The sequence below is a fragment of the Ranitomeya imitator genome, chromosome 2, assembly GCF_032444005.1.
Source record: "Ranitomeya imitator isolate aRanImi1 chromosome 2, aRanImi1.pri, whole genome shotgun sequence".
In the NCBI taxonomy this organism is placed as follows: domain Eukaryota; kingdom Metazoa; phylum Chordata; class Amphibia; order Anura; family Dendrobatidae; genus Ranitomeya; species Ranitomeya imitator.
Window position 1 is genome coordinate 27,072,096 of NC_091283.1, and position 27,861 is coordinate 27,099,956.

Below are 27,861 nucleotides of genomic sequence, written 5' to 3' on the forward strand. Positions count from 1 at the left end.
GCCATGGAATAAATGGCGCTATAATAATAAATAATAATAATAATAATAATAATATCACCTTCCATTCATAAAAATTAAAACTGCTCATTAAGAACAAGGTCATTATCAATCTTTAATGTATGGGATCTGTGAGGGAGGATTGTATTATACAAAATGGATGGGAGAAAAAAAGACTAGCAGCTCTATACTTCTGGAAAATGTTTGGAGTACAAAGAGCTGAAAATCTGAGATCAGGATAAGGAGAAAAATGATTGCAACCCTCTAGATGTCCAATTACACTCAGTAATAATTAATGAATATCGCTTCTTTTACAGAAAACATTTCTGAATGAGAATCAAATACCAAAGCCCAAGTTATACAAAGTGGTACTCTGATGAGAAGGATATTGTTAGCCCCCATCATAGGAAAAACACAGATGCTTGGAAGAGATTTATGAACACCAGAGCAAAAAATATAATATGGTGGCCAAGCAAATTGCTCTTGCGACTTCATTTGTTGCTTTGGGTAATTGCTCCACTTCCTATCTACAGTCACCTAAAGGGATTCTGTCAGTAGAATCAAGCCTCTTAAGCCGTCTGTATGGGCATGCAGGTCATTGAAAATTGAATAAAATTATTCTTTTATATTTGCAATCCAATGTCTTATTCAGGAGAAATCCATATTTTTGTTAATATGTAAATGAGCTGTTAAGATCTATGGTCTGGACACAGATCTCCCTGAGAATCTGCCTCCAGAGCTTGCTTAGAATGAAAGGTTGCATTATAGGTGAGATATGTGGATCAGGAGGGCAGGCTGTCAGTCACACACTGTTAAAGCCCTTTTCGTTTACAGTAAGCTCTGGGGAGATCTCAGTCCAGCCCATAGAGCTTAACAACTAATTTAAATATTAAAGGAATTGTCCAGGTTTGTGACAAGATGTTTTTGAATCCTCACAGTGCGTGAACCACACTCTGTCAGGATTCTCCATTCTCGGCATTATCCATATTTTCAGCCACATTACGACTAGACATGCTCGTCTTCGCTGAATTAACTTATATGAATATTGTGAGAATTCAAAAGTCTACAGTCACATTGAATGAGTTCAGACTTTCATCACAAACCTGGACAATTCCTTTAAGAAAAATGTGGACTAGGCGGGGCCACATGAGTGCATAAAAATCTGTCCCATTCTCGTGCAGAAAAGGGGGTACATTTTTGTCACTTGTCATACGTGTGCTGTCAGTGTGCAATCCATTTTTTTACTCAGCAGCTATTAATCTTGTACAGGACCCTTCATAATTTCCTTACAGAACTGCAATGTATCCATAAAAATCGGATGCCATACTGTATGGTATCCGATTTTATTTCTCGCACCCATGCGATTTCGGTATTAAACCACAGAATTTTGTAATTTTTTTCATGCCGAATACAGCTGAGAAAAAAAAATATGCAGATCTGCACTGTCTCATTAAATAGCACTGGTCAGAGTGAAATCCTTTTTTATTGGATTGCACTCATCTGATTTATATGCTTTTATGAGCGAGCCCTTACTCTTTTGCAGATGTTAATGTATCATTTCATACAACTTTCTGTGACCTGCATGTCCATGAAGACAGTTAAGGGGGTTGATCCAACTGACATATTCCCTTTAGTAAATAATTAGATTATAGCCATCATTTCTATCTGTAGGACATTATGGGAACAATGCATAATTTCTACTTTTCTTAGTCTTAGCAAGGTGGGACAACGAAAAAAATTAACTGCAACAGTAACCTGTCACGTGCTATCCTATCTGTGGGAATCATGTTATAAAGCAGGAGAAGCTAATTAGACTAATATAGGGGTTTGTGAGAAAATTTTAAGTATGTATTTTTTAAATTTAGATCCCTGCTCATTCTGGGATGAGAGTCCAGTGGATGGTCCTAATTAGTTGCTGAGAGCCTACAGGAGGCCCCTACTAGGCTACTAAGCCCAAAATGAGCAAGGGTGTTCATTACGTGATATACTAAATCTTCTACAAAACTACATATCAATGAGTTTCACAAATACATTTTTTGGTGCTTACTATATGTCCCACTCTGCAGACTAAAAACCTAAATCTTGTAGAGACTCAGATTCAATACATGAAATAAAAAGGTGAAAAAAAAGGATTCAAGTCAACCCCACCAGTACTACTATACTTTGGCATTATAGTCATTATCCATGTTCCCTGCACTTTTTGCTAAGAATTTGTTACAATGGTGACTAATATTTATATATATTATATAAAGTGCCTTGCTGGTGAACTACATAATTTAAAGGAACACTATAGAAATTTACTATAAAGGCAGACCATGCAGCTACAGTAGGGCCCTTGCAGTAAGGATGCCTACCATGGATGGTCCTATCCTCTTTGCTACTGTGCAGCAAAAAATCTTGTATTGTTACCAAATAAGCTGGGGGTGAATTGTCCCAATAAATATTAAAATGGTTTGGGGATGTGACGAGGACACGAGATTCTTCTACTCTAGATGGCAAGACTCATCAATATAATGAGGACCTACTTGGATCCTTTCTATAGAACTCCTCAACCTTCTTTATATGTCATTAATTAAGACACCACTTGGTCTAGGCTTATCTTAATACCATGTAACCATTACCAGCTTACCATCTACCATGCAACTCCAATTCCCAGTTCTGACACATAAGTACATGCAAACATATCTGTAAATCTGTATACCTTAGCCTTCCCCGTGCTTTGTAATATATGTACCAACGCACAGGCCACCTCCTCTTTGCTCTTCACGCTCAGCACTGGCTCCAGCACAGCACACAACATCCGGTAGTTGTTGGTCACATATTCTGCAAATTCCTTATACAGCTCCATGGGGAGGATGCTCATAGTTTGGTATCGGGACTTTAGGCGGATGGAGGGACAGCTGCTCTTTCCTTTGTAGGATGTGGGCTGGGAGACTGGGTACCACTGCTCCACAAAATGGCGTCCGCTGATGCTGGCGATGGGCACGTTCACCATGCCCACATAGTTGCTCTTCTCTTTGCGCCTCTTTTTATCTGTGTCCTTATACAGGTGGAGGCGTAGGTTTCGGACAGCCGGCAGGTTGTTAAACTCAAAATGCTCCCCCCAGAAAACGGTCTCACCCCGGGCTTTGCTGGTGGTACGGGCATACAAAATGTCATCCAGGCAGAGCTCGCAGTAATAGCGCTTCTTGGGGGGAAGTTCACGAGCTTCAATTATCCACAACTTGAGGACATTATCCACTCTTCGACTGTTATCCTACAAAGAGGACAGAACAAAAATCTGAGCAAAAAAATAAGAAACACTGGCCAATCAAAAAGAGGTTGAGATAAGATCCAAGTAGGGATTTAACCCTCCCCCTCCTAAAAAAAACCCCCAACATACTCTACAAGAGCATTTGATGAGGGGTGACCCACAGTTATGCATATATTACACTATTCATATCTAAACATACCAGTCTCAGTCCTCCTTACAAAAAACGCATCTGCATATGGTTCAGTTTTGCCTTTGTTGAGTGTAACACAAGGGCTTAGAGTGGAGAAGCCGTCCATTGGGTAAACACTGAGAACTCACTACCAGAATAATCCATATAGGCTTACATTTATTTGTATTTCAGGTTTCGTGAACCATAATTGTCTTAATAAGTTGAAAAAGTCTGCAAGAAACTTACATATATTTATATCAGCACTTGGGGCTCCACAAAAGATGCTATATGACGTGAACAATACCACCAGGTCATGACATCAATGTGATAACCATAACAGTACAGATCGTAATACACAGAATCCGATACGAATATGTTGGAAATTAAAGTCTCATTCAGACATCAGTTTTTCATGTATAGGTTCCATCTGTGTTATTCATGGTTAGCACACATACCCATTATTGTTTACGTGGCTGTTCACATATCGTTTTTTTTTGTTTTTTTTTGGGGGGGGGGTGTAAAATGGAGAGATCCACAAAAAAAAAATAAATCAAAAAAGACATGACCTTTTTTATTCTAGTCATGGATCAAACTCCCCATTCAAATTTGTGAAAAGCTCAGACAGCACACAGATGGCATCTTACTGATATCGTTTTTTCATGTTTGTTCGATAGAAGCTTGAGAAACCTCCATTGTTTTTGTTTGCAGATGAGAAAAAACAATGAAACACTGATGGTAAAAACTGACACACTGACCAAATGCTGATGGAAATCTGTTAAAAAAAAATACATGTCTTACGGAGCACACTCTCCTGATCTTATCCAATGTCAGAAGCATCACCTTCATGTTGTTCTAGAGTAAAGAACAACAAGACCTGAGGGTGGTAAGCATATTAAATTGTGACCTCGGCTGGGGATCTGATAATTTGGGCATCTGGTTTAGTGTATAATAATAATTTAGGGGACTGGCCTGGATTTTGAAATCATGTATAAGTCTTATCTATTTTCTAGTCTCTCCTAGGGCATGAGGTCTGACAATTTTGGGGACTGAGCAATTTAGGGGTGTTGTCTAAGGCATTATAGCGATCGGATATGGGTCAGGTTGAATTTAGGAACTTGTATACATTTATGGATCTGGCCTGATGTTGGATAATTTGGGATTTGATGAGTATTGATTTTGAGATTTTAATTTTAGGGTTTTAATTAATTTAGGGACCAGAAAGAATTTATGGTCTGAATGAATCTTGTGATCTGGTCTGGAGTCTAAATACATAGTAACATAGTTAGTAAGGCCGAAAAAAGACATTTGTCCATCCAGTTCAGCCTATATTCCATCATAAATCCCCAGATCTACATCCTTCTACAGAACCTAATAATTGTATGATACAATATTGTTCTGCTCCAGGAAGACATCCAGGCCTCTCTTGAAATACATTTAGGTGTCTTGTATGGGGTCTGAATTAAAGCACCAGATCAGCCTTTTTTTTATTGCAGTGCTGGAGTGATGCTATTAATCTAATTTCCCTGCCTCTAGTCTTATACTTACCAGCCACTATCATCTTTTTTTGTCGCTGCTCTGGACGGTCTCGAGCAATTTGTGACCTGTTGGATTGCTGCAGTGCTTGCTGGATCAATCTGGAAGTCACAACTCAATGCAATTCTATGAGTTAGAACGTGGCTCTCAGACTCACATTAACAGCTTGTGACCGTTACCACCGTCTTCTAGTTAGAAGTTGCGGTCACAAGATGGCGGCACGGGACCAGAGTGGCGCAGGGAAGAGCTGAAGACAGAGCTGCTGGAATAATATAATACTAGGGTCAGGGAACTTACATTAGTCATACCACTCCAGCACTGAAATAAAAAAAAACAATGGAGTGGTTTTTTAATTTAGTGGCCTGATCAGTCTATAATGAGGGACTAAAACTAGTTTAGTATGTGTCCTAGTTGTATCTTTTTTAATGGGTCTTGGCAACAAATTATATTTTTACCTTATCTTGGAGCAGGTACAGGTGAATCTCACAAAATTAGACTATAATCAAAAAGTTAATTTATTTCAGTTCTTCAATACAAAAAGTGAAACTCATATTATATAGAGACATTACACACAGAGTGATCTATTTCAAGTGTTTATTTCTGTTAATGTTGATGATTATGGCTTACAGCCAATGAAAATAAATTAGAATACTTTATAACACCAGCTTGAAAAAATTATTTTAAAATCTGAAATGTTGGCCTACCGAAATGTATGTTCAGCAAATGCACTCAATACTTGGTCGGGGTTCCTTTTGCATCAATTACTGCATCAATGCGGCGTGGCATGGAGGCGATCAGCCTGTGACACTGCTGAGGGGTTATGGAAGCCCAGGTTGTTTTGATGGCAGCCTTCAGCTCATCTGCATTGTTGGGTCTGGGGTCTCTCATCTTCCTCTTGACAACATCCATAGATTCTCTATGGGGTTAAGGTCAGGCGAGTTTGCAGCCAATCAAGCCCAGTGATACCGTTGTTTTTAAACCAGGTATTGGTACATTTGGCAGTGTGGACAGAGGCCAAGTCCTGCTGGAGAATGTCATTTCCATCTCCAAAAAGCTTGTCGGCACACGGAAGCATTAAGTGCTCTAAAATTTCCTGGTAGACAGCTGCGCGGACTTTGGTCTTGATAAAACAGAGTGGATCTACACCAGCAGATGACATGGCTTTGTAATGACTCTATCTAATATACGAGTTTCACTTTTTGTATTGAAGAACTGAAATAAATTAACTTTTTCATGATATTCTTTTTGTGAGATGCACCTGTATATAATTACATTTGAATAGAATGGGGGTGCCAAGCAAAAAGTTGGACATGTTGCATAGCCTTTTCTTTTTGTACCCCTCCCCATCCTGGATGCTCTATGATGGTAACTGTTATGCAGATTTTCTACAGATAGCCACTGGAGTGTTTCCGTATCATTGTGACATTGATATGCACCAGTATATGTCAATCTTTCATAATCCTGAGTATTAAAATTCCATAATACTATTATCACAAATATCAGTGGTCTATCACCCAAGAGTCTAGAAAGTCTCTGTTCTATTTTTCAGGGGCTACATGAACATAGAGCCACATGTATTAGTGTTCTATAAATATAGGCCTTTTTTTAAGGAATCTGTGAGCGTAGAGTTTCATATGAAGTGCTTCACATATCAATGATCTCATTACCTCATACATGTGTAAGCACCAGGTACACTAGCATTGTACATCTTGCATACAGCTCCTGCCATACATTTACCAGAGCTGATCTTTGTATCTGCTGCATAATTAGTTATATACTGTTACTTAGCAACTCCACAGAGCTTTGTATTAATACCAGAGCTCATGTACTCAGCCACCATTTGTAAAAAGAAATAAGAGAATTCACTAAGCTGCTCATATGAAGATTTGTGGCATGAGAAAAATGAGAGTCAGTGGCACCTGACCCCATACTGTCATCTCAAAAGCCCCGACTCAGAGCACCACAACCTGACCAATACATCTCTTTACAACCTGACCCAATGCAACATTGATACAATCTGACCCTATACAGCATCTCTATACAGCATCTCTATACAGCCAGATCCTATACATTAGGTATCTCAAAAATGTGGCCCACGAGACAGACATCTTTTGACCATGGGGCAGCAAAGCTACTGACAGTAGAAAGCAATCTGAAGGAGGAATGCCCTGGCGCACCTTAGTGACATCACTATGTGATGGTGTATGGCGTCAGAGTGTGCTGTGTTGGAGATGAGGTATTCCTTTCCCGGACTGGTGGATCACAGGTGGTGGGTAGTGATGAGTGAATAAACTCGTTACTCGAGATTTCTCGAGCACGCTCAGGGGGTCCTCCGAGTATTTTTTAGTGCTCGGAGATTTAGTTTTTCTTGCCGCAGCTGAATGATTTACATCTGTTAGCCAGCATAAGTACATGTGGGGGTTGCTTGGTTGCTAGGGAATCCGCACATGTACTTATGCTAGCTAACAGATGTAAATCATTCAGCTGCAGCAAGAAAAACTAAATCTCCGAGCACTAAAAATACTCGGAGGACCCCTGAGCGTGCTCGAGAAATCTCGAGTAACGAGTATATTCACTCATCACTAGTGGTGGGTGAATATAAAGTTGTCTTTTACCCCTTCGTTATATATGATGTACATGTGTGGCAATGCAGGAATTGTCTTCCCACAAACCACCATAAATGTATGGCATAATGATGTTGCCAGCTCACAAGCACAGCTATCCCTAACATCAGGCTGACACCCAGCCGCAATAGGCAATATCGGTATTAGCATAACCAATTAGATAGCGCAGTCAATTTTGATATCAGTGTCTAGATGGTTATTTGTGGGGGGTTGCTCTCTCTTTAAGCCTATTGACACCCTGAGATCGCAATGACAGCCTGATGCCAAATAATGGCCATCAAATCAGTCAGCTATGATGGCTTGTAAGGCCCTGCAATAAGCAAGGTCTAATAGGCGAAGTATCAGTGTAATTTTAACAGCTTGAATGTTCTTCTACACAAGAATTGCAAGATATTGGATCAGCGATTATTCAGGTAAAAGTTAAAGACCGTATAAAGACTTAACTTACAAAAAAAGTAAATAAAACTGTAAAAAGTATAAACAAAATTTAAAAAGTTCATGTTTGGTATAGCCGTGTGCGGAATAACCCAAGCTATAACTCTGTACCATAACCCAAACAATGAACACCGTAAAACATATGAAAAAAATGGCAAAAATGTTTTATTATACTGAAACACAAAAAATGGAATATGATCAAAAAGTCATGTAGAAAAAAATGGCATCACTAAAAATATTATCTTGTCCCACAAGGAATGCAATCCGTTAACTGAATCTTACCCTATAAAGCATCTCTACAGCCTGATCCTATACAACCTGACCCAAAATAGCATTTTTCTACAACCTGTATGTATAGCCATATAAACCAAAAGAAAAACAGCACTATGAAGAACCAAGTAAAACATGAATCAATCTTTATTAAAGTATAACTCCAGAAGGTAATAATAAAAAACAGTAAACAAAAAACAAGGAGAACAAAACCAGGCAAGGACAATGATCACCAAACTCCGACAGTGTGGTGGCAGCAGGTAGTAACTATAATACAGACTGTTGTGATGCTATACCATATAGTAAATAATCCACCAGTAAATAACAGCACTGCCTGATAAAGTGCAAGGGTGCATACTGCAAAGAGTAGCCGAATAACGCGCCGAAACGCGCGTTGGGGTCCCTGGCAGTGTGGTCTCATTTGCAGGTAACATGATAGACTTATTTTAGGTGTTATACTTGTTGATACTTACTATCACTGGCACTGATGTGCAGGTTAAGGTGCTATACATTGCACTAATGCTATTCACTTATTCGGCTACTCTTTTCAGTATGCACCCTTGCACTTTATCAGGCAGTGCTGTTATTTACTGGTGGATTATTTACTATATGGTATAGCATCACAACAGTCTGTATTATAGTTACTACCTGCTGCCACCACACTGTCGGAGTTTGGTGATCATTGTCCTTGCCTGGTTTTGTTCTCCTTGTTTTTTGTTTACTGTTTTTTATTATTACCTTCTGGAGTTATACTTTAATAAAGATTGATTCATGTTTTACTTGGTTCTTCATAGTGCTGTTTTTCTTTTGGTTTATATGGCTATTGGTTATTGCACTGAACCCTAGATTTATATCCACGCACCTTGGATACTTTTTATTTATGGTGCTTTGTTTGATCTGGTTTATATGTTCCAAACCTGTATGTATAGGTCACATAAGATACACTTAGTCTCTGCTATACAGTATCTCAACAACTCGATCCAATATAGTATCTCTCTACAACCTGTCTCTATACAACATTTCCCAACAATAAACTGCTTCCCTAGGAGTTAAAACTCAGAAAGAACTTGGTGGTGCAACAAATCCATATACAATAGTTGTAAAAAAATGTATTTAAATTCATTAAAATATTCAACACAAAAAAGCAATACACCCTAGTGAATAATGTCCACCAAACAATACAAAACTATGTCAAAGTGAACAAGAGACTAAAGCATCAAAGATGATTTAAAAGCAAAATTTATTTTAAATAATCTATAAAACCGAAAAACTGACAACAGAACTGTACAATATCATATTACAAAAAATGATAAGTGTAGAAAACAGATCCAAATAATATAATAAAAGATACCAGACAAAATGTACTCCAGGGGAGAAAACCCACATATACAGCTATAATGAGCCGACTGCTATGTTTGCTAATGACAGGTGTTATGAAGACAATCCAGAAACACAGTGTGCTTAGCGATCAGTGCGCACACAGTGATCTGACAAATACCCAAAAATACAAGAACGAGCTCTGAGACGTGGAAACTCTGTAGACTGCACACCTGATCCTATCCTAAACACAACTAAAAGCGGCTGTGGATTGCGCCTAACAACTACCTAGGCAACTCGGCACAGCCTAAGAAACTAGCTAGCCTGAAGATAGAAAAATAGGCCTGACTTGCCCCAGAGAAATTCCCCAAAGGAAAAGGCAGCCCCCCACATATAATGACTGTGAGTAAGATGAAAAGACAAAACGTAGGGATGAAACAGATTCAGCAAAGTGGGGCCCGATATTCTAGGACAGAGCGAGGACAGTAAAGCGAACTTTGCAGTCTACAAAAAACCCTAAAGCAAAACCACGCAAAGGGGGCAAAAAAACCCACCGTGCCGAACTAACGGCACGGCGGTACACCCTTTGCGTCTCAGAGCTTCCAGCAAAACAAAAGACAAGCTGGACAGAAAAAAAGCAACAAAAAATCAAAAAGCACTTAGCTATACAGAGCAGCAGGTCACAGGAACAATCAGGAGAAGCTCAGATCCAACACTGAAACATTGACAATGAGGAAGGATAGCAGCATCAGGTGGAGTTAAGTAATGAAGCAGTTAACGAGCTCACCAGAACACCTGAGGGAGGAAGCTCAGAAGCTGCAGTACCACTTGTGACCACAGGAGTGAATTCAGCCACAGAATTCACAACAGTACCCCCCCCTTGAGGAGGGGTCACCGAACCCTCACCAGAGCCCCCAGGCCGACCAGGATGAGCCGCATGAAAGGCACGAACAAGATCGGAACCATGAACATCAGAGGCAAAAACCCAGGAATTATCTTCCTGAGCATAACCCTTCCATTTAACCAGATACTGGAGTTTCCGTCTAGAAACACGAGAATCCAAAATCTTCTCCACAATATACTCCAATTCCCCCTCCACCAAAACCGGGGCAGGAGGCTCAACAGATGGAACCATAGGTGCCACGTATCTCCGCAACAACGACCTATGGAATACATTATGTATGGAAAAGGAGTCTGGGAGGGTCAAACGAAAAGACACAGGATTGAGAACCTCAGAAATCCTATACGGACCAATAAAACGAGGTTTAAATTTAGGAGAGGAAACCTTCATAGGAATATGACGAGAAGATAACCAAACCAGATCCCCAACACGAAGTCGGGGACCCACACGGCGTCTGCGATTAGCGAAAAGTTGAGCTTTCTCCTGGGACAAGATCAAATTGTCCACTACCTGAGTCCAGATCTGCTGCAACCTATCCACCACAGAATCCACACCAGGACAGTCCGAAGACTCAACCTGTCCTGAAGAGAAACGAGGATGGAACCCAGAATTGCAAAAAAATGGAGAAACCAAGGTAGCCGAGCTGGCCCGATTATTAAGGGCGAACTCAGCCAACGGCAAAAAGGACACCCAATCATCCTGGTCTGCAGAAACAAAACATCTCAGATATGTTTCCAAGGTCTGATTGGTTCGTTCGGTCTGGCCATTAGTCTGAGGATGGAAAGCCGAGGAAAAGGATAGGTCAATGCCCATCCTACCACAAAAGGCTCGCCAAAACCTTGAAACAAACTGGGAACCTCTGTCAGAAACAATATTCTCAGGAATGCCATGCAACCGAACCACATGCTGAAAGAACAAAGGTACCAAATCAGAGGAGGAAGGCAATTTAGCCAAGGGCACCAGATGGACCATTTTAGAAAAGCGATCACAGACCACCCAAATGACTGACATCTTTTGAGAAACGGGAAGGTCAGAAATGAAATCCATCGAAATATGTGTCCAAGGCCTCTTTGGGACCGGCAAGGGCAAAAGCAACCCACTGGCACGAGAACAGCAGGGCTTAGCCCTAGCACAAATCCCACAGGCCTGCACAAAAATACGTACATCCCGTGACAGAGATGGCCACCAGAAGGATCTAGCCACTAACTCTCTGGTACCAAAGATTCCTGGATGACCAGCCAACACCGAACAATGAAGTTCAGAGATAAGTTTATTAGTCCACCTATCAGGGACGAACAGTTTCTCTGCTGGACAACGATCAGGTTTATTCGCCTGAAATTTTTGCAGCACCCGCCGCAAATCAGGGGAGATGGCAGACACAATGACTCCTTCCTTGAGGATACCCGCTGGCTCAGATAAACCCGGAGAGTCGGGCACAAAACTCCTAGACAGAGCATCCGCCTTCACATTTTTAGAGCCCGGAAGGTACGAAATCACAAAGTCGAAGAGGGCAAAAAATAACGACCAACGGGCCTGTCTAGGATTCAAGCGCTTGGCAGACTCGAGATAAGTCAAGTTCTTATGATCAGTCAATACCACCACGCGATGCTTAGCTCCTTCAAGCCAATGACGCCACTCCTCGAATGCCCACTTCATGGCCAGCAACTCTCGATTGCCCACATCATAATTATGCTCAGCGGGCGAAAACTTCCTGGAAAAGAAAGCACATGGTTTCATCACTGAGCAATCAGAACCTCTCTGTGACAAAACCGCCCCTGCTCCAATCTCAGAAGCATCAACCTCGACCTGGAACGGAAGAGAAACATCTGGCTGACACAACACAGGGGCAGAACAAAAATGACGCTTCAACTCCTGAAAAGCTTCCACAGCAGCAGAAGACCAATTAACCAAACCAGCACCCTTCTTGGTCAAATCGGTCAATGGTTTGGCAATGCTAGAAAAATTACAGATGAAGCGACGATAAAAATTAGCAAAGCCCAGGAACTTTTGCAGACTTTTCAGAGATGTCGGCTGAATCCAATCCTGGATGGCTTGGACCTTAACTGGATCCATCTCGATAGTAGAAGGGGTAAAGATGAACCCCAAAAATGAAACTTTCTGCACACCGAAGAGACACTTTGATCCCTTCACAAACAAAGAGTTAGCACGCAGGACCTGAAAAACCATTCTGACCTGCTTCACATGAGACTCCCAATCATCTGAGAAGATCAAAATGTCATCCAAGTAAACAATCAGGAATTTATCCAGATACTCACGGAAGATGTCATGCATAAAAGACTGAAACACAGATGGAGCATTGGCAAGTCCGAACGGCATCACTAGATACTCAAAATGACCCTCGGGCGTATTGAATGCAGTTTTCCATTCATCTCCTTGCCTGATTCTCACCAGATTATACGCACCACGAAGATCTATCTTAGTGAACCAACTAGCCCCCTTAATCCGAGCAAACAAGTCAGATAACAATGGCAAGGGATACTGAAATTTAACAGTGATCTTATTAAGAAGGCGGTAATCAATACACGGTCTCAGCGAACCATCCTTTTTGGCTACAAAGAAGAACCCTGCTCCCAGTGGTGATGACGATGGGCGAATATGTCCCTTCTCCAGGGATTCCTTCACATAACTGCGCATAGCGGCGTGTTCGGGCACGGATAAATTAAATAATCGACCTTTAGGGAATTTACTACCAGGAATCAAATTGATAGCACAATCACAATCCCTATGCGGAGGTAGAGCATCGGACTTGGGCTCTTCAAATACATCCTGATAATCAGACAAGAACTCTGGGACCTCAGAAGGGGTGGATGACGAAATCGACAAAAATGGAACATCACCATGTACCCCCTGACAACCCCAGCTGGATACCGACATGGAATTCCAATCCAATACTGAATTATGGGTTTGTAGCCATGGCAACCCCAACACGACCACATCATGCAGATTATGCAACACCAGAAAGCGAATAACTTCCTGATGTGCAGGAGCCATGCACATGGTCAGCTGGGCCCAGTATTGAGGTTTATTCTTGGCCAAAGGTGTAGCATCAATTCCTCTCAATGGAATAGGACACCGCAAAGGCTCCAAGAAAAACCCACAACGTTTAGCATAATCCAAATCCATCAGATTCAGGGCAGCGCCCGAATCCACAAACGCCATGACAGAAAACGACGACAAAGAGCATATCAAGGTAATGGACAGAAGGAATTTGGACTGTACAGTACCAATGACGGCAGACCTAGCGGACCGCTTAGTGCGCTTAGGACAATCAGAAATAGCATGAGTGGAATCACCACAGTAGAAACACAGACCATTCAGACGTCTGTATTCCTGCCGTTCAACTCTAGTCATAGTCCTATCGCACTGCATAGGCTCAGTTTTAACCTCAGGCAGTACCGCCAAATGGTGCACAGATTTACGCTCGCGCAAGCGTCGACCGATCTGAATGGCCAAAGACAAAGACTCATTCAAACCAGCAGGCATAGGAAATCCCACCATGACATCCTTAAGAGCCTCAGAGAGACCCTTTCTGAACAAAGCTGCCAGCGCAGATTCATTCCACTGAGTACTGACCATTTCCTAAATTTCTGACAATATACTTCTATATCATCCTGACCCTGGCACAAAGCCAGCAAATTTTTCTCAGCCTGATCCACTGAATTAGGCTCATCGTACAGCAATCCGAGCGCCAGGAAAAACGCATCGACACTACTCAATGCAGGGTCTCCTGGCGCAAGAGAAAATGCCCAGTCTTGAGGGTCGCCGCGCAAAAAAGAAAAAATAATCAAAACCTGTTGAATAGGATTACCAGAAGAATGAGGTTTCAAGGCCAGAAATAGCTTACAATTATTTTTGAAACTTAGAAACTTAGTTCTATCTCCAAAAAACAAATCAGGAATAGGAATTATTGGTTCTAACATAGATTTCTGATCAATAGTATCTTGAATTTTTTGTACATTTATAACGAGATTATCCATTGAAGAGCACAGACCCTGAATATCCATGTCCACACCTGTGTCCAGAATCACCCAAATGTCTAGGGGGAAAAAAAAAGTGAACACAGAGCAGAAAAAAAAAAAAATGATGTCAGAACTTTTTCTTTCCCTCTATTGAGAATCATTAGTTTGGCTCCTTGTACTGTTATGTTTGCTAATGACAGGTGTTATGAAGACAATCCAGAAACACAGTGTGCTTAGCGATCAGAGCGCACACAGTGATCTGACAAATACCCAAAAATACAAGAACGAGCTCTGAGACGTGGAAACTCTGTAGACTGCACACCTGATCCTATCCTAAACACAACTAAAAGCGGCTGTGGATTGCGCCTAACAACTACCTAGGCAACTCGGCACAGCCTAAGAAACTAGCTAGCCTGAAGATAGAAAAATAGGCCTGACTTGCCCCAGAGAAATTCCCCAAAGGAAAAGGCAGCCCCCCACATATAATGACTGTGAGTAAGATGAAAAGACAAAACGTAGGGATGAAATAGATTCAGCAAAGTGGGGCCCGATATTCTAGGACAGAGCGAGGACAGTAAAGCGAACTTTGCAGTCTACAAAAAACCCTAAAGCAAAACCACGCAAAGGGGGCAAAAAAACCCACCGTGCCGAACTAACGGCACGGCGGTACACCCTTTGCGTCTCAGAGCTTCCAGCAAAACAAAAGACAAGCTGGACAGAAAAAAAGCAACAAAAAAGCAAAAAGCACTTAGCTATACAGAGCAGCAGGTCACAGGAACAATCAGGAGAAGCTCAGATCCAACACTGAAACATTGACAAGGAGCAAGGATAGCAGCATCAGGCGGAGTTAAGTAATGAAGCAGTTAACGAGCTCACCAGAACACCTGAGGGAGGAAGCTCAGAAGCTGCAGTACCACTTGTGACCACAGGAGTGAATTCAGCCACAGAATTCACAAAAGCCGACTATCCAGACTCAATAAAGTGCTTGTGCAAAATATAGTGAATGGTCTTTCAAAACAGCAAACTGTATTCAAGTCTTTAGAGAAATACTAGTACGAGTGTAAAGGTGATCTGTAGCTCACATGGACTCCCGAATCCAACGTACGTTTTGCCTCAGTGGCTTTTTCAAGGAGTGAAGTCTGGTACTACTATATTTTGCACAAGCACATTATTGAGTCTGGATAGTCGGCTCATTATAGCTGTATATGTGGGTTTTCTCCCCTGGAGTACATTTTGTCTGGTATCTTTTATTATATTATTTGGATCTGTTTTCTACACTTATAATTTTTTTTAATATGATATTGTACAGTTCTGTTGTCAGTTTTTCGGTTTTATGTCTTATTTAAAATAAATTTAGCTTTTAAATCTTCTTTGATGATTCATTAAAATATGCAAACATGTAAAAAGCAAAGTTACTCAAAACAATGCACCTATTTTTTCTATTCTATTCCTGTATATACATTAAATGAGTATACTCGGGACAACAGAAGGACTTGGGTATTCCAGTTAAAAGTAAACTGACCAGCAGAACTCAATTTCAAGCAGCAGGTACAAAACCAAACAAGATTTTAGGATGTATAACAAGAGACAGAAAATCCCGTGATCCCAACGTATTATAAAATCCTGCGATCCCAACATATTGTTACCCCTTTATAAATCACTGATGACATCTAGAATATGGGATGCAGTTTTGGGCGACACATTTTAAAAAGGATATTCAAAAATTGGAGTCAGTTCAAAGGCGGGCAACCAGATTATTACAAGGGATGGAAGGCCTCTCATATAGATTGGTTGGAAAAGTTGGGCTTGTTTAGTTTAGAAAAAAGACGCCTCAGAGTAGATCTCATTTACATGTATAAATGTGTGGTCAGTACAAAGGACTGGCACATGACTTATTCCTTCCAAAGGCCATATTAACGACCAGGGGCACTCATTACAGGTGAAAAAAAGGAAATCAACTTTCCAGGAAACTGTTCATGTAGGAATGCTCGGACCGGACACCCATAATGTGATGGTGCACCATCTTCGGTGTCAGGTCCGAGCATTCCTACATGAAGTTTCCTGGAAAGTGGATTGGTCATCATCGGCCAGTTGAATGGCCACCAAGGTCTCCCTATCTGACCCCATTAAGGTACCGTCACACTGAACGATATCGCTAGCGATCCGTGACGTTGCAGCATCTTGGATAGCGATATCGTTCAGTTTGACAGGCAGCAGCGATCTGGATCCTGCTGTGCCATCGTTGGTCGGCGCAGAAAGTCCAGAACTTTATTTCGTCGCTGGACCTCCCGCAGACATCGCTGAATCGGCGTGTGTGACGCCAATTCAGCGATGTCTTCACTGGTAACCAGGGTAAACATCGGGTTACTAAGCGCAGGGCCGCGCTTAGTAACCCAATGTTTACCCTGGTTACCAGCGTAAATGTAAAAAAAAAAAAAAACACTACATACTTACATTCCGGTGTCTGTCCTCCGGCGCTGTGCTTCTCTGCACTGTGTAAGCGCAGCAGCCGGAAAGCACAGCGGTGACGTCACCGCTGCGCTTTCCGGCCGGCGCTTAGTGCAGAGAAGCAGAGCGCCGGGGGACAGACGCCGGAATGTAGGAATGTAGTGTTTGTTTTTTTTACGTTTACGCTGGTAACCAGGGTAAACATCGGATTACTAAGCGCCGCCCTGCGCTTAGTAACCCGATGTTTACCCTGGTTACCAGGGGACCGGCATCGTTGGTGGCTGGAGAGCTGTCTGTGTGACAGCTCTCCAGCGACCACACAGCGACGCTGCAGCGATCGGGATCGTTGTCTAGATCGCTGCAGCGTCGCTTAATGTGACGGTACCTTTAGACTTTTATCTTTGGGGTCATGTGAAGGCAATTGTCTATGCTGTGAAGATATGAGATGTGCAGCATTTGAAACAGATACTGGAAGCCTGCGCTAGCATTTCTTCTGCGGTGTTGCTATCAGTGTGTCAACAGTGGCAGAAGAGGGTTGCATTGACAATCCAACAAAATGAGCAGCACTTTGAACATATTTTATAAGTGGTTATAAACTTGTAAATAACTCATGAAAGAATAAAGTTACATCAAAACCAAGCACATTGTTTTTCTTGTGAAATTCTCAATAAGTTTGATGTGCCACATGACCTTCTTCCCATTGAAAAAAATAAAGTTGGATCCAAAATGTCCGACTTCAAAATGGCCGCAATGCTCACCACCCATCTTGAAGTTTTCCCATATACTAATGTGCCAATCATTCCCATTTTATTTAGGTGTATCCATATAACTGGCTCACAATGTAGATCACATAGGAAATACAATAGGATCGCTACACTGAGACTGTTTAGACTTCACATATTATTATTGAAGATTGCTGTATACATCAAATTATTGAGATAATGCAGTATACATCCACATAAGATACAATGAGATTAGTATATACAGATATACAGTATATTACATAGAAAACGCAGAGACTGCAGTATATATCACATAGGATACACTGGTTCTACTGTATACATCACCTAGGATACACTTAACTTCTGAAATAATCATCAAACACATAGGACTCACTGAGATTCTACTGTAAATATTACAGAGGATACATAAAGTCTGTTTATACATCACATAGGATATACTGAGTCTCTTTTGAATACATCACATAGAATACACTGAGACAGTGCTGTACGGATAATATAGGATACACTGAGACTCTGCGGTACAAATACAGTAAAATAGGATACACCAATTCTCTGCTGTATATAGACATTGCTGTACACATCACACAGGATATACCGAGACTGTTGTAAACATCACATATAATACAGTTTATGCTCTACATAAATCAGAGTAAACATTGAGACTTCATTGCATACATCCCATAGGATACACTGAGACTGCTGTATGTTATATACATCACTTAAGATACAATGAGACTCTGCTGTATATACATCACATAGAATACAGTGAGATTGTACTGTTATCAGCACATAAGATATACCAGGACTTTACTGTGTATATAACATAGGCTATATCAAGACTGCTCTGTATATCAGATACAATATATAATGAGACTGCTGTATACATCAAATCTATATATATAATTGTCTAAGGGTTTTTCTGTCTGTCTGTCCTGGAAATCCCGCGTCTCTGATTGGTCGAGGCCGCCAGGCCTCGACCAATCAGCGACGGGCACAGCATTGCGACGATGATGTCATAAAGGTTGCCTCGACCAATCAGCGACGGGCACAGTCTGCCGCGAATTCGCCTCGACCAATCAGCGACGGGCACAGTATCGACGTAGATATCATAATGGTTGCCATGGCGACGATGATGTCATAAAGGTTGCCTCGACCAATCAGCGACGGGCAGTCTGCCGTGAATTCTGGAATCATCATTGTCCATATACTACGGGGACATGCATATTCTAGAATACCCGATGCGTCAGAATCGGGCCACAATCTAGTCTACTATATAATTGTCTAAGGGTCACTTCCGTCTTTCTGTCTGTTGCAGATATTCATTGGTCACGGCCTCTGTCTGTCATGGAAATCCAAGTCGCTGATTGGTCGTGGCAAAACGCCCGCGACAGGCACAGTCCGGTGGCAAAATAACCGCTCCTTTCTCCCCGCAGTCAGTGCCCGCTCCATACTCCCTTCCAGTCAGCCCTCACACAGGGTTAATGGCAGTGTTAATGGACCGCAGTGTAATGCACTCCGTTAATGCAGCTATTAACCCTGTGTGACCAACTTTTTACTATTGATGCTGCGTATGCAGCATCAATAGTAAAAAGATCTAATGTTACAAATAATAATTAAAAAAAGGGTTATTCTCACCCTCCGACATGGCAAGCTGTCCTCGGCAGTGCAAGCGGCAGGTTCCGGTGCCAAGGATGCTATGCAAGGACCTGCCATGACGTCACGGTCATGTGACCACGACGTCATCACAGGTCCTGCGCTCATACCAACCCTGGGACCGAAGCTGCCGCGTACACCGCACACAGGCGCTAGGACTTCAAAGGGCAAGACTTGAAGGGGCCTTCGGAAGGTGAGTATATGTTTATTTTTTATTTTAGTCTTTTTTAACCACGCATATAGTGCCCACATTGCTATATACTACGTGGGCTGTGTTACATACTGCGTGGGCTGTTATACACTACGTAGCGGCGCAATACACTACCTGACTGTTATATACTACATGGGCTGTGCAATATACTACGTGCCTGTAAAATATACTACGTGGCTCTACAATATACTACGTGGCTCTGCTATATACTACGTGGCAGACCAATATACTACGTACCTGTGCAATACACTACATAGCTGTGCAATACACTACGTGGCTGTGGTATATACTACATGGCTGTTATATACTACATACTATGTACGCTGTGTTACATACTACGTAGCTGTTATATACCACGTCAGTTGTTATATACTACATCACTGTGTAATATAGTGCATAGCCTGTGCTATATAATACCTACATATTCTAGAATACCCGATACGTTAGAATCGGGCCACCATCTAGTAGAATATATTGGGCCATCTTTGTACATCACATAGGATACACAGACTAATTTTGTATTCATCACATAGGACATACTGAAACTTAGCAGTTATAATCCCTCAGGACACAATGAGACTCTGCCGTATATATCACATATCAAACATTGATACTCTTTTGTAAACATCACATAGGATACAGTGAGACTTTATACATCCCAAATTACACATTAAGATTCTGCTGCATATAAATCACATGGGATATACTGAGATTCTGATCGATGCATTACATAAAATACATTGAGACTTTGCTACATACATCACATATGAGATAAAATAGAATTGATACACAGACTCTGCTGTTTAGACTTCACATTATATACTAAGATTGCTGTATACATACAATGAGATTAGTACATATATTACATAGGAAACACTGAGACTGCTGTATAGAATATGCTGGTTCTGTTGTATACATGACATAGGATACACTAAAAATTCTGTAATATGCATCATATACATAGGATCCACTGAAATTCTACTGTAAACATCACATAGGATATACGGAGTCTCTGTTAAATGTATCACATAGGATACACAGTGTTTTATAGATCATATAGGATGCAGAGACTCTCCTATACAAATATAGTAACCTCTAATACACCAATTCTCTGCTGTATATAGACATTGCAAAATACATCACACGGGATACACCGAGACTGCTGTTTACATGACATAAAACAGTGTCTATGCTGTATATACATCACAGGAGACATTGAGACTCTGTTGCATACATCCCATAAGATGATGCATTATTTTACATATCACATAGGATAAACCAAGACTGCTTTATACATCAGAAAGGTTACACCGAGATTCTGTTAGACACATCACATAGAATACATATATTCTGCTATATACATCACATTGGATACACTGAGACCCTGATGTATGCATCACATAGGATGCAGAGACACTGCTGGAGAAATCACACAGGATAAACTGAGACTTCCGTATATACATAAGATATACTGAGACTTTGCTGTATATGTATCACAAAGGATATATTGAGAATCTGCAGTTATACAGCACATAGGATGCAGAGACTGCTGTGTATACATCACATAGAATACACCAAGATGCTGTATACATCATATAGGATACACTGTGACTGTGATGTATACATCACATAGGATACAATGAGACATTGCTGTATTCATCACACAGAATACACTGAGACTGCTGTACATATCACATAGGATGTACTTAGACTCTGCCATACACTTTATATAGGATACACTGAGACTGCTGCATGCATTCAATAGGATACAGTGAGACTCTGCTAAATACACTGCTCAAAAAAATAAAGGGAACACTTAAACAACAGAATATAACTAAAAGTAAATCAAACTTCTGTGAAATCAAACTGTCCACTTAGGAAGCAACACTGATTGACAATCAATTTCACATGCTGTTGTGCAAATGGAATAGACAACAGATGGAAATTATTGCCAATTATCAAGACACACTCAATAAAGGAATGGTTCTGCAGGTGGGGACCACAGACCACCTCTCAGTACCAATGCTTTCTAGCTGATGTTTTGGTCACTTGAACGTTGGTTGTGCTTTCACACTAGTGCCAGCATGAGACGAACTCTACAACCCACACAAGTGGCTCAGGTAGTGTAGCTAATCCAGGATGGCACATCAATGCGAGCTGTGGCAAGGTTTTCCTGTGTCTGTCAGCGTAGTGTCCAGAGGCTGGAGGGGCTACCAGGAGACAGGCCAGTACACCAGGAGATGTAGAGAGGCCGTAGGAGGGCAACAACCCAGCAGCAGGACCGCTACCTCAGCATTTATGCAAGGAGGAGCAGGAGCACTGCCAGAGCCCTGCAAAATTACCTCCAGCAGGCCACAAATGTGCATGTGTCTGCACAAACGGTTAGAAACCAACTCCATGAGGATGGTCTGAGTGCCCGACGACCACAGATGGAGGCTGTGCTCACAGCCCAACACCGTGCAGGACACTTGGCATTTGCCACAGAACACCAGGAATGGCAAATTCGCCACTGGCACCCTGTGGTCTTCACAGATGAAAGCAGGTTCACACTGAGCACATGTGACAGACGTGAAAGAGTCTGGAGACGCTGTGGAGAGCGATCTGCTGCCTGCAACATCCTTCAGCATGAACGGTTTGGCCGTGGGTCAGTAATGGTGTAGGGTGGCATTTCTTTGGAGGGCCGCACAGCCCTCCATGTGCTCGCCAGAGGTAGCCTGACTACCAATAGGTACCGAGATGTAATCCTCAGACCCCTTGTGAGACCATAAGCTGGAGCGGTTGGCCCTGGGTTCCTCCTAATGCAGGACAATGCCAGACCTCATGTGGCTGGAGTGTGTCAGCAGTTCCTGCAAGATGAAGGCATTGAAGCTATAGACTGGCCCATCCATTCCCCAGACCTGAAACTGATTGAGCACATCTGGGACATCATGTCTCACACCATCCATCAACATCACGTTGCACCAGACTGTCCAGAAGTTGTCGGATGCTTTAGTCCAGGTCTGGGAGATCCCTCAGGAGACCATCCGCCGCCTCATCAGGAGCATGTCCAGGCATTGTAGGGAGATCATACAGGCACGTGGAGGCCACACAAACTACTGGGCATCATTTCCTTGTCTTGAGGCATTTCCACTGAAGTTGGATCAGCCTGTAACTTCATTTTCCACTTTGATTTTGAGCATCATTCCATCTCCAGACCTCCGTGGGATATTAGTTGTGATTTATGCTGATCAAGCTTAGGTTTTATTATTCTCAATACATACCACTATGTAATGAATAAAAATTTACAACCGGAATATTTCATTCAGTGATATCTAGGATGTGGGATTTTAGTGTTCCCTTTATTTTTTTGAGCAGTGTACATTACATAGGTTACATTGTTACCGTTGTATACATCACAAAGGATACACTGTGATATGCTGTACATGTCACATAAGATACACCGAGTCTCTGCTATACACTTTACATAGAATACACAGACTCTGCAGCACACATACCATAAGATACATTGAGACTCTGTTATATACATTATATAAGATTGGGGGAGTGCATAGAAATCATGGGTCCCCATAGCAGAAGTTCTAATTGGTTAACCGACCCCAAACAATAAATAATAAATATAAATTTTTGGCAGGGTCACAAATGAGCATATCTCACAACTTTGCAGCCTTTTCAAAGTAATTTTCATCCTACTGAAAACCTAGATTCCATGTTCATTCCACCCATAAAGTATGATGCCAACAAAAGTGCCCCACACAGCATGATACATAGCCCTCTATGAAGTATAAAGGCTCCCACATAGCCTTCCAAATACTACAATGGCCCCCACATAGCCCTCCAAATATAATGCCCGCCAACAGCCCTTCATATATTATAACCCCCACATAGCCCTCCCTATGGTATAATGGGCCCCATAGTCCTCCACATTGTATGCTGCGCCCCATAATCCTCCATATAATGTACTGCATCCCAGTTTTCCAAACAGTATAATGTACTTTCCATAGTCCTCCATGCAGTACAATGCACCATAGTCCTCCATATAGTATAATGCACTCCCCAGTCTTCCATATATTATACTGCACTCCCTATAGTCCTCCATACAGTATAATATACTCCTCGTAGTACTCCATACAGTATAATGCACTTCCCATAGTCCTCCATACAGTATAATAAATTCCCCATAGTCCTCCATACAGGATAATGCACTTCCCATAGTCCTCCATACAGTATAATGAACTCCCCATACTCCTCCATGCAGTATAATGAACTCCCCATAGTCCTTCATACAGTATAATGAACTCTCCATTTCTCCTCCATACAGTATAACGAACTCCCCATATTCCTTCATACAGTATAATGAACTCTCCATAGTCCTCCATACAGTATAATGCACACACGATAGTCCTCCATAGTCCATACAGTATAATGAACTCCCCATACAGTGTAATGCACTTCTCATAGTCCTCCATACAGTATAATGTACTCCTCAGAATCCCCCATACAGTATAATGCACTCCCTATACTCCTCCATACAGTATAATACACTCACAATAGTCCTCCATAGTCCATACAGTATAATGCACTCCCCATAGTCCTCCCTACAGTATAATGCACTCCCCATAGTCCTCCAGATAGTATAATGTGCTTCCCATAGTCCTCCATATAGTATAATACACTCTCATAGTGCTCCATTCAGAATAATGCACTCCTCGTAGTCCTCCACAGTCCATACAGTATACTGCACTCTCTCCGTAGTCCTCCATACAGAAAAATGCACTCCTCATAGTCCTCCATAGTCCATATAGTAAAATGCACTCCCCATAGTTGTACATATAACATAATAAACATCCCAGTTCTTCGTATAGTACAATGCACTCTCTGTAGTCCTCCATACAGGATAATGCACTCCTCCACAGTATAATGCACTACTCAGACCTCCATATAGTGTAATACACTTCCCATAGTTCTCCATATAGTATAATTCAGTCACCATAGTCCTCCATACAGAATACACCCCATAGTCCTCTATATAGTATAAAGCAATTCCCAGTCCTCCATATAGTACAATACACCGCATAGTCCTCCATATAGTATAATGCACTCCCCATAGTCCTCTATATAGTATAATGCACTCCCCATAGTCCTCCATACAGTAGAATGAACTCACCATAGTAATCCAAACAGTATAATAAACTCCTCATAGTCTTTCATACAGTATAATAAACTCACCATAGTGCTCCATACAGTAAAATGCACACCCCATAGTCTATACAATATAATGCACACCCCATAATCCTCCATATAGTATAATGTACTTCCCACAGTCCTCCATACAGTATAATGTACTCCCAATAGTCTTCCCTAGTTCATAATGCACTCCCCATAGTTCTAAATACAGTATAATGCACTACCCATAGTCCACCATATAGTATAATGCACTCCCCATAGTCCTCTATATAGTATAATGCACTTTCCATCGTCCTCCATATAGTAAAATGCACTCCCCATAGTCCTCAATACAGAATGCACTCCTCATAGTCCTCCACAGTCCATATAGTAAAATGCATGCCTCACAGTCGTCCATATGGTATAATACACATCCCATGGTTCTTCACATAGTATAATGCACTCTCCGTAGTCCTCCATACAGAAAAATACACTCCTCATAGTCCTCGATAGTCCATATAGTAGAATGCACTCCCCATAGTTGTACATATAGCATAATGAACTTCACAGTTCTCCATATAGTACAATGCACTCTCTGTAGGCCTCCATACAGAATAATGCACTACTCAGTCCTCCACAGTATAATGCACTACTCAGTCCTCTATATAGTGTAATACACTTCCAATAGTTCTCCATATAGTATAATTCACTCACCATAGTCCTCCATACAGAATGCACCCCATAGTCCTCATCATAGTCCTCTAAAATCCATACAGTATAATGCATTTCTTATAGTCCTCCATATTTCATACAGTATATTGCACTTCCCATAGTCTTCCATACAGTATAATGCACTCCCTATAGTCCTCCATACAGAATAATGCACTTCTCATAGTCCATATAGTACAATGCACTCCCTAAAGTTGTCAATACAGTATAATACATTCATCAGAGGGGACGGGAAGAAAAACATTAGACTTGAACAAAGAAGACCCAGGAAAACATACTCAGAAGGGAGGTAAGAACATTTCTAAAACAATCCACAGCGAGGAGATTGGAACAAAACAAAATCCTCTAAACTGCATGCTCGCAAACGCCAGAAGCCTGACAAACAAGATGGAAGAACTAGAAGCAGAAATATCTACAGGTAACTTTGACATAGTGGGAATAACCGAGACATGGTTAGATGAAAGCTATGACTGGGCAGTTAACTTACAGGGTTACAGTCTGTTTAGAAAGGATCGTAAAAATCGGAGAGGAGGAGGGGTTTGTCTCTATGTAAAGTCTTGTCTAAAGTCCACTTTAAGGGAGGATATTAGCGAAGGAAATGAGGATGTCGAGTCCATATGGGTCGAAATTCATGGAGGGAAAAATGGTAACAAAATTCTCATTGGGGTCTGTTACAAACCCCCAAATATAACAGAAACCATGGAAAGTCTACTTCTAAAGCAGATAGATGAAGCTGCAACCCATAATGAGGTCCTGGTTATGGGGGACTTTAACTACCCGGATATTAACTGGGAAACAGAAACCTGTGAAACCCATAAAGGCAACAGGTTTCTGCTAATAACCAAGAAAAATTATCTTTCACAATTGGTGCAGAATCCAACCAGAGGAGGAGCACTTTTAGACCTAATACTATCTAATAGACCTGACAGAATAACAAATCTGCAGGTGGTTGGGCATCTAGGAAATAGCGACCACAATATTGTACAGTTTCAACTGTCTTTCACTAGGGGGACTTGTCAGGGAGTCACAAAAACACTGAACTTTAGGAAGGCAAAGTTTGACCAGCTTAGAGATGCCCTTAATCTGGTAGACTGGGACAATATCCTCAGAAATAAGAATACAGATAATAAATGGGAAATGTTTAAGAACATCCTAAATAGGCAGTGTAAGCGGTTTATACCTTGTGGGAATAAAAGGACTAGAAATAGGAAAAACCCAATGTGGCTAAACAAAGAAGTAAGACAGGCAATTAACAGTAAAAAGAAAGCATTTGCACTACTAAAGCAGGAAACTATAGGGAGAAAAATACTTTATCTAAAAAACTAATTAAAGCTGCCAAAAAGGAAACAGAGAAGCACATTGCTAAGGAGAGTAAAACTAATCCCAAACTGTTATTCAACTATATCAATAGTAAAAGAATAAAAACTGAAAATGTAGGCCCCTTAAAAAATAGTGAGGAAAGAATGGTTGTAGATGACGAGGAAAAAGCTAACATATTAAACACCTTCTTCTCCATGGTATTCACGGTGGAAAATGAAATGCTAGGTGAAATCCCAAGAAACAATGAAAACCCTATATTAAGGGTCACCAATCTAACCCAAGAAGAGGTGCGAAACCGGCTAAATAAGATTAAAATAGATAAATCTCCGGGTCCGGATGGCATACACCCACGAGTACTAAGAGAACTAAGTAATGTAATAGATAAACCATTATTTCTTATTTTTAGGGACTCTATAGCGACAGGGTCTGTTCCGCAGGACTGGCGCATAGCAAATGTGGTGCCAATATTCAAAAAGGGCTCCAAAAGTGAACCTGGAAATTATAGGCCAGTAAGTCTAACCTCTATTGTTGGTAAAATATTTGAAGGGTTTCTGAGGGATGTTATTCTGGATTATCTCAATGAGAATAACTGTTTAACTCCATATCAGCATGGGTTTATGAGAAATCGCTCCTGTCAAACCAATCTAATCAGTTTTTATGAAGAGGTAAGCTATAGACTGGACCACGGTGAGTCATTGGACGTGGTATATCTCGATTTTTCCAAAGCGTTGGATACCGTGCCGCACAAGAGGTTGGTACACAAAATGAGAATGCTTGGTCTGGGGGAAAATGTGTGTAAATGGGTTAGTAACTGGCTTAGTGATAGAAAGCAGAGGGTGGTTATAAATGGTATAGTCTCTAACTGGGTCGCTGTGACCAGTGGGGTACCGCAGGGGTCAGTATTGGGACCTGTTCTCTTCAACATATTCATTAATGATCTGGTAGAAGGTTTACACAGTAAAATATCGATATTTGCAGATGATACAAAACTATGTAAAGCAGTTAATACAAGAGAAGATAGTATTCTGCTACAGATGGATCTGGATAAGTTGGAAACTTGGGCTGAAAGGTGGCAGATGAGGTTTAACAATGATAAATGTAAGGTTATACACATG

At 41.3% G+C, this 27,861-nt stretch overlaps 1 protein-coding gene across 13 annotated transcripts in view; it reads right to left on the minus strand.

The window, feature by feature from the left end:
• SYNGAP1 (synaptic Ras GTPase activating protein 1) overlaps nt 1–27,861 on the minus strand; it is a 327,642-nt gene that overhangs the window by 59,984 nt on the left and 239,797 nt on the right. For all 13 annotated transcript variants that reach the window (XM_069746244.1, XM_069746242.1, XM_069746241.1 and 10 more), the window contains one exon: nt 2,699–3,253. In XM_069746244.1, the coding sequence (XP_069602345.1) occupies nt 2,699–3,253 (555 nt within the window). The remainder of the gene's footprint in view (nt 1–2,698; nt 3,254–27,861) is intronic.